The sequence below is a fragment of the Puntigrus tetrazona genome, chromosome 17, assembly GCF_018831695.1.
Source record: "Puntigrus tetrazona isolate hp1 chromosome 17, ASM1883169v1, whole genome shotgun sequence".
NCBI classification, from domain to species: domain Eukaryota; kingdom Metazoa; phylum Chordata; class Actinopteri; order Cypriniformes; family Cyprinidae; genus Puntigrus; species Puntigrus tetrazona.
The window spans coordinates 4,219,203-4,231,830 of NC_056715.1; the positions used below are offsets into that span (position 1 = coordinate 4,219,203).

Below are 12,628 nucleotides of genomic sequence, written 5' to 3' on the forward strand. Positions count from 1 at the left end.
AGCAACTTACAAACTGCCTAGTAATGGTCACGACCAGACTTTCACTACGTTTACCCACCTTGAGACTGGTTTGCGATGGGAGACTCCTCGTGCCGTAAGTAGAACTTCACTTCCTGTCTCCTCTGACCCCATTTCTGTAGGTGCTCGAACATCAGCTGATCAAAAGGGATCGCTCTCTCTGTGAATAAGAACACAGACGCTCTTTGTTACAGTCAGGCTATAAAACCACGCACTCTATGCTTAGCACAGAGAATACTTCTCAATTTTAAACAACTCCACATGTTATAAAAACCCCCAAAATGTTCTTTCTATTACACAATAGCCCCGTAGCAAATCACGGTGGCACGTCCAGATGAAAAAGGTCTGCCTATCCTTGCTGAAGGCTATCTTTACTGTCTTTGACAGTGCAGGCCGCGTGCCATGAGTGGGACGCTAGAATAACAGGCCCGCAGGAGCCATGTAAACAAACCTAGAGGCTGCAGCCCAGGCCCTGAGACATTTTGACCCAAATACTACCACCCACTGTCTAGGACAGATTCTGACAAGGACGTCATTGTTATGTGATGGACAGCGTTGCTTTCTCTGTGGGATCCGCTCCATGAACGTTTCCATTCAGCACTATTTAGTGATGAAGCCATATTGAGCAGAGAATGAAGAAATCCAACTGTACTACACGTTTGGCATGTGTCTGTATTAACTGACTAAAGAACAGATGATTTATGAGACTATATTATATCATTTTGAATCAACATTAGTCTCGCCTGTGGCCCCCATGAACCATGCTGTGGCTATGTTGTGCTGATTTATTGAAAGAAAGCTTACATAAAAATACAGTTTCGTTTTCTTTCTTTGTTTTCAATTAATATACATAAAACTCGTCACAATTAGTTAATGTTGCATCAAATTTCTAAAAAAAAAATTCAGACTCCACGTCTAAATTTGCGTACTATTCATCTTACATTTTATGGAACATTAAATCAAGTTAAAACATGGTCAAAAGAGCCCAGATGGTATACTAATTTTCTGCAGATTCATGCATACTTTTTTAGCTAACATATTTAGCCAACAATGCAACGGTTTGCGCAACTTTTTTGAACGTAAAATGAATTAATGCACTTTAATGTACTTCGTCTAGCCTGATGCTAACTCTCTTCCACATTAGTAAAGTGGTTTTTGGGAGGAATAAGATGAAAAGTGGACTACACTCTATGCCAATAATCATTAAGTCTGGCTTTGAAAGAATAAGCAAGTCATACTATCTAAAACTGTTTATATTCTGTTTATATATAAACATGAAGTTTATATTATCTAAATTCAACCAAAGCCACAGACTATTTATATTTAAACATTCAAACATTCCTTTTTAAAAAACATCTCTCATGCTCAAGTTGGCATTTATTTAATAAAAAATGATTATACTTTTGGTATGACTAACTTTTGTATTTGATTACATTTTTAAATATAATTTATTCCTGCGATATAAAACCAGAATTTTCAGCATCATTACTTCAGTCTTCAATGTCACAGGATCCTTCAAAAATCATTTTAATATGCTGCCCAATAAATTATTTTAGACTTGCGCTATATTAATTTACTAACTACTTGTTTTCTTAAAAAAAAAACTAATACTAGCTTCTATAATTTTTGGTTTCTTTTCATTTATTATACAATTAACAAAAGCAAAAAAGTATCTTACACTAGTCTGCTCTATTCCGTTTCTGTTTTATCTGTTGTGTTTTTATTTAATATATAATAAAATGTGTTAAGCTAACTGAGATTTGTCATATACTTTGCCCTTTTGTCGATTTTTTTGATCGCTCCCAATGTCCTCAAGTCTTTTTGGATAAAAGCGTCTGTTAAATGACCAAATTAAATGCTTTTTTCCTTTAAACAACATTGTAATAACTCCCGTTTACGTTAGTGTACAGTGTTTGCCAACAGATACCTTTTCCTCTCCAGACCTCGGCGAGGTGGCAGCCGCTCTCCCCAGCCTCTTTACAGAACTCCACCACATCCTTACAGAGCGTCTCTGGAGTGATGGGCACCTCAGTCAGCAACTGTTGATTATCACTCAGGAATACAGTCAGAATCATCTGCAAAGAGGAAACAACAACATCTTTCTTTGAGTGAACTTCCAACCTCTCATTTTGACTATGTGGGCTTCTCCTTAATCTCTCTTGCCTTGTTATAATTCTAAAAAACTGTTTACGTTAATTTTCCCAGTGGTCTGCACCCTAGCCGTCTCATCAAATGAGTGCCAATTGCAAAGAAAGATGAGAGCTAAATAAAAGACATCGAAAAGTTGAGCTGAAATCAAGGGAATTGCATGTTTATTCTACACACCGCCAAGATCTATTATCTCCCACGTACCAAACCGTACTGGCAAGGACTTTAACCACGCACAAAATGGAAAATATCTAAGGTTTACGGGAGATTTAGGAAAGAATCCTTCCAGACGTACAGAAAAGTCTGCGTTAATCACAGACGCCAATTATTTTATCTAGTCATTAGATGATACTACATCATTCGGTGGGGTTTCTATCGAAGAGGATTAAACTAATGGTCTGGAAAATTGGATCAAGAAGGCCAATAAAGTTATAGGAAACACTGATGAAAAGTTTTGGTCAAAAGGCATATATCAGAGTCTATCTAGGTGGCGCTCACCTTTGCAAGTGTCACCGGTGAGATGTGAAATGGCAAAATAAATAAAATAGAATGAAATTAAATGAAATTAAACACCCCTTAAAATAAAATGATATTTTGTAAAAGTATTTGAAAAACATAAATCTGTCATTTTGGATTAACATCGGAGTGCAGTAAGAATGACTGCGACAAATAAATCTCTGTAGGTATAACAGGCATTTGGAAAGTGCCTGTATTTTATTACAGCGGTCACCGTTAAAATGTAAACAAACTGATGTAAACTTCATCCCGCTTCACTTAACTTACAATTTTAAATACTGTATATCTTATAAATCCATCTGAATTCAATTCATACCCCGGGGCAGGCTTTACTCCTAAAGTGTAACACAATCCCTCCAAACAAGCAGGCAGCAGATTGAAAGAGAAATTCTGTGAGGGTTGGATTACAGGGCAGAGCTATAATAATCTGATTAGACGGGGGTGCAAACATGCGAGCGTGTGGCTACAGAGAGCTAAGGAAACTGTTTCGCTTGCTGAAGCCAAACAAATCCAGAAAGGGAAATGCTGCTGTGATCTGTGAAGACAGCGGATAATCCAGACCTGGACAGCTGCCTGGAATTTTATTGTCACGAGGTTTCATATTAAAATAGCACAGGGCCAAAAACGAAAAAAAGTCAAATCATGCCTACACTCCATCTGAACGATTCAATTACTGGACCAAAGAAAAATAAACATTCAAAATAAATTACAATCAAAAGAATAGTTCATCCAAAAATTTAAATTTCATTTATCATTTATATTTACCAAAACCTTTAAAGGAGGCATACCGAAGAACTGTTTTAATCCTGTTTATGGTAAATATGGTCTAAAACATTGGATAACTTTGATTTTATAAGCAAAACAAAACACACATACACATTTCATTTCTCAAAATATCTTCTGTGTTCCACAGAAAAAAACTGGAAATTACATGAGGGTTTAATTAATGAAGACATTTGGAAGAAGAATTTTTAATTTCTTGGTAAACTATTACTTTAAATAACTTAAATAACTAAAAAAAGTAGATTCAGATTAACACTTTACACTTTTCATTAGTTAAAATGCAGCTAATAACAAACAATACTTCTAGAGCCTTTATTAATCTATATTTAATTAATTTCAACATTAACCAATCAATTTCTAATATCAATGTATTTTAACTAATATTAACAAAGAAAAATACATGCTGTAAAAGGCATAATGTTCATTTTTAGTTCACGTTATTCACTAACCTTCACAAATGAAACCTCATTTAAAGCGTTACTGAATGACAGTCTGTGAATCCTGGGAAAAGCTGAAATGTAACACCGTCTTTTACCGAATTAAAGTTTCAGGAAAAAAAAACAAAACAAAACACAGAAACTAGTTTAAACTCATCCCTCAATAACACAGAAATTATGTTTTCATAATGGAAATTCAAAACACACCACATACTCATCTATTTTAAGTGGATTTCTGTCAACATATTTTGGTAACACTTTATTTTACCATTACACTTATAGGTTGCTAGTTAGCATACATATTACTAGAATATTTCTTAGTGGTAATTAAGCACATATTAATGCCTAATTCTACATCCCACTTCTTACCCAACAGTTAAAACTTAACAACTACCTTGCTAACTATTAACAAGCAGCAAAGAATTTATTGAGGAAAAAGTCGTAAGTTGTAGTCGTAGTGTTCCTATTCTAAAGCGTTACCCATATTTTTTGTTCGTTCGTTCAAATTGAGAATTTTCTCCTAATCAGCATACCACAACTTTTGCAAACTACAAAATCGCGCATGCAAGAAATAAACAACAAGCCTATCCCAGCACGCCACAAACATGTGCGTGAAATAGCACCCTTTGATTTGACATATCCGCGATCCGTTCCAACTATAGCAAGTCTCCATTTAACACTCCTCACTTACACATGCACTTAAAAACAAATGTCAATCTGAAATCCGCCATGCCCCAGACATGCCCCGCTATTTTAAGCCATACACAAGTGCCTAAACTTCTCCCTGTCTGTCCCTATCTTGCTTGTCTTAAGCCCTCTGGACTTTCACCTTAGTCGCCCCGTGTGGCACCTGGAGCTTCCGGTCTTCCTTCCCCTGCGCCCGTGCTCTCTTTTGCAGCCAGGGCCTGGCCTTGGAGGCGCTGACCAGGCTGCGTAGCACCATACTGATGAACCTCCTCATGGAGCTCTGAGGCTGGGGTTGATGGATTGGAGGAGCCGGGCAGTCCAGGCGCTGGGGAGCTGCCTGCTGCCAATGGAGTGTGTCTGTCTCTTTCTCTCTCTGGGTGCCTGGCTGTCTGTCTGACTGAGAGTGTGTGAGTGGAGATACTATAGAGTGGTCAAGAAAGGGGAAGGGGGATCGGGGGCATTTTGGGAAGGGGAGGGTGGGTAGAGCTCTCTTTCCCAAACTGCATTCCCTTAGGAACAAGCAGAGGTGCCAGGGGAAGATAAGAAGTATCTGATGACAATACACAGACCGCTTTTTGACATGTCACTGATAGAGCGGACCGAACTCCACGTCACGCTCACTAAGACTAAAACACACACTTTGGCATAGGAAGTCACCCTCGTGCCACTTACGTTATCGAATTAAGAAGAACAGACAGACAGTGTGCACTTAATGTATACAAGGGCGATCAGACCGATCAGATTAAAGTCCACATGAAAACAAAATTTACTTTAGTCCACGTTTCTACTCTGGAGGCAAACAATTAAACTGTGTAAGTTAATCCACTTTTAAAAACATAGTCTTGGTCATTTTTAATCAAAATTTTGACATTTACCTCAGCTCTGGAATGGTGTTCCAGTTTGATGGCTTGGACAGAAAGTCCTTAACCCCATACTCTATTCAATGTTCCATTTAAGTTAGAAATATATCACAATACTGTTGGCAGCAATTACCAGTTCACATTTAAAATACAAAGTACATGCCAGAGCATATTTTAGGCAGTTTCTAGCTTAGATATGAACAGATGCCCCGCTCGACCGCTTCAAGCATGTAGATGTGCCGCCATCTTGGAACGGTCAACTTTACGTCATTCACCAAAACGTAGGTTCGCACAAAGCCGTTTCTGTGCAGGATTGTGGCATCTTTCAAATATTTAGTGATTGCATCAAGTGATGACGTCAAGTTGACCATTAGCACATGGCGGACGGCTTACAGTGGCCCATAACAGTTGTTACGGTTTCAGGTATAGTTCTGAATGGTAAGCAGTTAGCAGGGTGTTCCACTGTAGATGTTTACAGAGTGTTGCTAAATGGTTGCAAAGGTGTTCTGGGTGGTTGCCAAGGCAATGCTAAGTGGTCGATAAAGAGTTCTGAATGGTTGCCAAACAGTTGCTAGGGTGCTCTAGGTGGTTGCCAGGGAATTGCTATGCAACTGCTAGTGAAATCTACTGTAGATGTTTACAGAGGGTTGCTAATCACTTGCAAAGGTGGTCTATATTAGTTGTTAGCAGTTGTTAGAGTGTTCTATGCCATTTTTAGCATATTCTGGATGATTGAAAATTAATTAGTGGGGTGTTTTAAAAGTAATCCCGTAGTGTCATAAAATTATGATTGAACCACTGATGTCTTGTGAACAATTTGAACAATGTTCTTACTACATTTAATTTATTGTGTCAGATGCATTGCTGTCTATGGAGGGTCAGAGAGTTCTCTGATTTAATAAAAAATATCTTATTAGGTCTTGCTGGTTTGAAATGATGTGAGGGTAAATAATTATTTTTTTCAGTTCATTTATTTCCTTGGATTTTTGTTGTTTTGTCTGCCAGATGAATATTGTCAAAAAGTTGAATATCTGATTACTTTGAAAGCCAAGCTCTGGGAAAATAATCCTAACCATTATAAATATACAGATAATAATAGTGATGCATGCTTTAGCCATAGCACTAATAATCAATATGGACTTGTTCTGAAGCTTTGAGCATCTCGTTCATCTCTGCTTATGACGATTGCGCAGTATCTACAGAAGGTTTTCTGATTCCAAAGAAGGAGCTGAAGTTGCAGCACTCAGTGCTTTGTCAATAATAAATCTGAGGACACAGGCAGGCCTTGTCACTGTGGGTCTTGGGCGTCCTGACAAATAGAGCTCTGGTTGGGACACGTCTGACTGGGTAAAGCTGCCCAGTTTCCACTATAAAAGCTGTTACTGCTTCCTTTAGTTTGTAACATGTCATTTAATATAAAGATTCTGCATGAAAAATTCTAAAATAAGACATTGAAATACTTTATATAATGCTATCAAATTTTATATTTTTTAATTCATTTGATACAGATGGGATATGCGCCCATGCTTAAGCATTGTGGGATTGTTGACACGGTGAATGCTCACCTGATTTACTGTACTGAGCCATCAATAGTGTGTCCATAGCAACGACTGAACCCACGGAAACATGCCAGTTCTCTTCATTTCACTGCCGGTCAAAGACTTGCATAGTTAAGTGCAGTTAACAGCAGTAAACAGCACACTCAATCTCGGAGCTTGAAAACAGACAGCTATGCTCTCACGGCTGAGTCTTTGGACAGTGAGCTTAATGGAAGTATGCTTGGATTTTACATTTAATGGCATGGCATGGGAAAGGGCAAAAAGGAAACTGAAATAACAAACGAGGGAAAATGAGAATAAATCATGATGAATTCCAAAAAAGAATTTCTGAATAACAATATCCAGAGAGCAGGTTGGTTGATATACACTACCCATCAAAAGGTTAATATGATATATTTTTTAAATAAATTAATATTTTTATTCAGCAAGGACACATTCATTTGATTAGTAGTGACACAAAAGGCATTTCTAATCTTGCAAAGGTTTTCTTTTCTTTTTTTTTTATGTATCATGGTTTACACAAAAATAGTAAGCAGTACAATTGTTTTAAACATACTTTTCAATAGTTATTCAACAACAATAAAAATAACAACAATATATTATATACTTATACAAATGTTCTGGCAAGCACTTTATCGTGTAATAATGCGTGCTAATGATATTAACTATAAAATACATTGTTTCTTAACTTCTAATTCATCAATACAGCCACAACATAACATCTATGAACTCATTATGTGGTACCCACTGAGGACACCGACATCCCATAAGTTCACAAACAAACCTAGTCACAAAATAATCAAAGTAGCCATTATTGCAAAGGTGAAGCACCATTCCCTCAAGAGGCTTAGGGATTCAGCAATACTGTGAGGTTGCAATTTCAATAATGAGACTCTGGGGAGATGTGAGCGACACTAGTGAGGACTAATAACTAAAGCACACACTGGCTAAGCTTCCTACTACAGCAACGTGGGATGTATTAAAGATCCTGAGCTGCCAACACTCTCTGTTTTGAGTGCAGATGAAGTTGTAATCTCACAGCCAGAAAACTGTCTGCCAGAGTGTAAAGGACAGGCACAAACACACGATGAGACAGACGGGATGTGTGTGCGTTCACCTAGAGCACAATTTGTACAATCTATAACTGGAAATTGACAAGAAGAGACAGATTCATGTTCTCACAGCAAATGAAAATCCGTCGTGGTTCATCTTAAAGCATTAATACTCAGTTCCAGAGGAAATGAACGAGCTGTGAGGTAAACAGAGCGCATTTTCCTATTTCCCGCCTCAATATGCAGACGTAAACTCACTTGTCATAGCTTATAGCTGCCTTTGACTTTGCACTATAGGCGGCATGGATGTTTATGAATATTCAAAATGCTGTGAGCGACTGCACAAAGCAAAAGAGACGAACTCTTGCTTATTGCAAGCAGCAAGCTTCCGAAAATTCTCCAGACTTTAATTAACTTAACACGAAGACAGATATTTCTGCTTGCTTATCATATTTGATATTTTATTTATCCTGTCCCAAAGGAAGAAAATACGTCTGCAATTCCCAGCCGGCACTTCTAGAGTTATAAATATTCATATGCGCAGAAAGTCATCATAAACCCCAGCTCTGAAAATAAAAGACTGATCTGGGTTAGTGATGTAAGGATCGCAAACATAAAGTTGTTTTGAATCCGTTCTTTTTAGTAAGCTGGATAAATCAGTTCACCAAATTGGACTGAATCATCTGATACAGTCTGCAGCTGGAGTCAGCAGGGCTCTATAAGTTACTCAATCAAAACTCACTCTCATATGTTTCCAACAGTCCCAACTCATTTGGTGCTCCTATGTCTGCTGAAAAAAATATATATATATATATATATATATATATATATATATATATATATATATACACACTATTTATATATATACACTTTTTTTGTTTTTTTTACTGAAAAGGTATCACAAATAAAATGCATTGGATAGTTAATACAGTTTTCGCGATACACAGAAACATACACATAAAACATCCTCATATCTCATCCTTATTTGGTGCTTTATTAAAGCGCTCACGAACTGAGAAACTGATCAAATTCCCTTGATCTTTCGATATTTAAGAGGTCACTGTGCTATAAAATCATTCTGTAACTCGAAATGTACTCGATACTCTAAAAACAGCTACAACCGAAGCCAGTTTCGTGGAATATGCCACATTATGACGTAATTGTGTGGATAACCAATGTCTCCACAGACGATAATCAATGCCTGCTTGTACATCGCTGCCTGTTTAGCCCCGCCTACCGATTCACATATAAAATATATACATTTATTATAGTGGCAGACAGTGTCAGTAAGAACTTGGTCCTTTGTTCACTTCATTTTACTGAGGATCTGTTTACAAACAAGGCACAATTTGACACAGGATTTTCCGAAAGACTGAAACTAAAACACAATGTTGTGCTGACTACAACGGATCCGATGTCGCAAAACGAATGCAACTAACTGTTTTCATTAAGCGCTCGCTCTTGTTTTGCCTGTTGTTACAGATCGTTTGAGTACTGAAGCAGTTTTAACTTCAATCCCAGCAGTGTCCATCTATGAGGAATGTAGGCTTTCAAACAAACACAACTATTAACCAATCAAAGCACTGGATGTTAACTTCGGACTCCACAATCCGCAATGCCTATTCAAAGAGAGTTGTCAAAAGAAGACTAGAAAATAGCCTATTACTTCTACATGATGTCGTTCCTGAGGTAAAAATCTTAGTAACATTATAAGCGGAAGTCAGAGAACGGTACAAAACAAAAAACAAAGGCAGCTCACGACCACTTTAATTGAATCGTGCATACGTAAACGAACTGGTCAATCGTTATTTAAACCAATTCACTGAAACAACCCGTTCGCAAAAAAAAGAATTGGACTTCCCGTCACTAATCTGTGTGTGTTGCTTGTTTGGCAGATCAATCAAGCTCCAGCAGGATTTAAAGACATCTAAGCTGTAGTACTTTTATAATTACACGTCAGTCTCAAGTCCTGAGGTTAATCGCACATGTCTGGGATGGAGTTTGACGTGTCATGGAATCATTCCTGCGGTAAACTACAGGCAAAAGTGAGGGAATCTCTAATTCTCCACAGTGGAAGCGTGCGGTCTATTAGCTCTATTAGTGAACTCTAAATCCACTCTCAGTCCAATCTGTCTGAGCTCCAAAAGTGTCTGCCTGCGCGAAGGTGAAAGGTTAACTTCAGTACAGAGGATGCTCCTTTCATTCACCTTTGATCTTTGACCCCAGCTGGCTCTCCTTGTAATCTGCGCTCTGATACATCCTGTTGAGGGACACTTCTGCTTCATAGAGATGGAAAATAAGTTGGTAGTTTCTACTCTAACTGTATTCTGCTGGAAAAGCCCTCTAGGATCTGGGGTGTGAGGGATATTAAAGCGCACAACCCTGTGTGTCACAATTCAGGAATTCTGACGACTGACCCAACCTTTCCACAGCTCACCGCACAGCGCCTTAAAATACTCCCCGCAGGCTAATGTTTCATTCAACACAGCCGCGAACTGCATCACTCTCACACAGAAACAATGACAGTACAAGAATTCTGACAGGACGAGGAACACAAACACAACCAGAATGTAGTAGTTTCAGTAAATGTGCAATGAACGAAGAAGACAATCCGGTAACATTCATTCATTTGTTACCATTAATAAATGTATTAGCAAACACAAACTAAGATATATATATATATAAGGTAAAAAAGGTAAGAGTATAGTTCACAAAAAAAAGGAAAGAAAGAAACTTATGTATATTCTGTAGTTACTTTAATTTATAGTTGTTTCAAACCTGTATGAATTTCTTCTAAACACAAAAGAAGATATATTTTAAAGAAGATATTCTCCACACTGTGAATGTCTACTTGCAGCTTATTAGCATTCTTCAGAATATCTGCTTTTATCTTCAACAGAAAAAAGTTTTTAATCAACCTGAGGATGTCAATGACAAGATTTTATTTTTTTACAGCTTATTTTTTGTAAGAACTATTACTTTAACAAATACAGGGTTTAAGTAAAAAAAAAACAACAACCAAAAAAAGTATTGTACATGTTGAAATTGGCTAATTTGACTAAAATTAATAAATGATTTTAAAAAATCATTATTAGTTCATGTTAAGTAGTGCGGTATTTACAGAGTGTGTGTGTGTATATATATACTTTTACTAATAAATAATTTGATGCAAAGTATTAAATAAAGCGAGGCGTTGCTGAGTGCATAACTTTTCTAATACGAGATAAAAAGTTAGTAAGCAAATGGTCCAGTTGTGTTGTGCTTTGTATTAAATTAAAAATGTGCATTCATACATTTAAAGAGTGGATAAAGTGTCAAAATACTTTTGGGGCCTGTTTAATGAAAAAAAAGTGCAGAAATTATTTCCACTCAGAAATTGGCAGTAAATTTCACCAACAAAAGAAACGGCAAGCAACAAAACATTAGCAGAAAACTGAAACAAAACACTCTTCAGAAATTATTTCTACACTGTATGCAAGTATAAAGAAATCCTATGCACGCAGTTCACTGTAGAACATTTTACAGTAAACCAAAACCTGAGAAGCCACATGCTATAGGTCGCTGTTGTTTGGACTTAACATGACTGTGTGACCAGTCGCTTACCCCTCATAACAGACAACACACGATTAAATATTAAAAACCAAAATACACCCGTTCGATTATCACAACTGGCACATGCAGGGACTTCTTAAATACGATTGCTTCTCCAAGTCGATCCCGACTGTGAGTGACAAGCCGTGAGAGCCGCATTCGCTCGTGACAGCCTAAACGAGTCCCGCGGTCCAACGCAACGCACGCACGCGTTATTTCTGAATGCTGAGGGAGAGCTGTCAATCACGCTCCGAGTCTCAGCGGCTGCAAAGTACCAAACTTACCGGCATCATGACTGCAGAACGGCGAAATCGAACGGGAAGGCTTGAATTAAAAAAAGAAGAAGCCTTTTTAACTTCCAAAAGAGAGTGAACTAAAAGTTGAATGAATAAATGTGTTATTCAAGCCGCTTGCCCGTTATGAGTTTGGTCCTGTGAATGTTGGTGAAAGGATGCGCCATCTGAACTGGGTCATGTACGTCACGGCGGTGTCCCAATCCAGAGGCTTCGGTGTTTCGTGCAGGTTTTTATGGCAAGCGGCTTTCACATTAACGTCTTTACCTCGCATCTGTTTGTACTGTGCTCGTATTTTTATTCGCGAACTGCTAGATTGGGTTATTGCGCAGCTATATGAGAATGCTGGAATACACAGAGCGTCTGAAAAATCGTGCGGCCATTTTGTTGTACGGAAACTGGAGTGGATGCTGGTAAATATCTGAATAGTTAGTAGCGATTCGAGAATAAATGTCTATACCAGCAACATGCGGAATGCATAGGCTAGTCAGAAATGAACAGCAAAATTATTTAGCACTAAAAACAAGCATATTTTACATTGGGTTAGTGATTAAGCAAGAGCATGCGATGAATAAGTGTGCTTGAATCGCAAACGTGCATTAGTAACTTTTCTTTTTTTTTTTTTTTTTACAATTGTTAATTTGGCTTGCCATATGCTTAAAGAGTCCAGACAACAGAATTACG

General features: G+C 37.7%; 1 protein-coding gene across 4 annotated transcripts in view; it reads right to left on the reverse strand.

The window, feature by feature from the left end:
• The window catches only part of ppp1r13ba (protein phosphatase 1, regulatory subunit 13Ba), a 35,713-nt gene extending 23,631 nt beyond the window's left edge, over nt 1-12,082 (reverse strand). For 3 of the 4 annotated variants that reach the window (XM_043263084.1, XM_043263086.1, XM_043263083.1), the window contains exons 1-3: nt 4,732-4,981; nt 1,946-2,093; nt 59-178 (exon numbers count right to left, since the gene is read on the reverse strand). In XM_043263084.1, the coding sequence (XP_043119019.1) occupies nt 59-178; nt 1,946-2,093; nt 4,732-4,863 (400 nt within the window). In that variant the 5' untranslated portion in view covers nt 4,864-4,981. Of the gene's footprint in view, nt 1-58; nt 179-1,945; nt 2,094-4,731; nt 4,982-11,935 lie in introns of those variants that run through there. The other variant, XM_043263085.1, reaches the window with a different exon arrangement.
• Nucleotides 12,083-12,628: the final 546 nt, after the last annotated feature.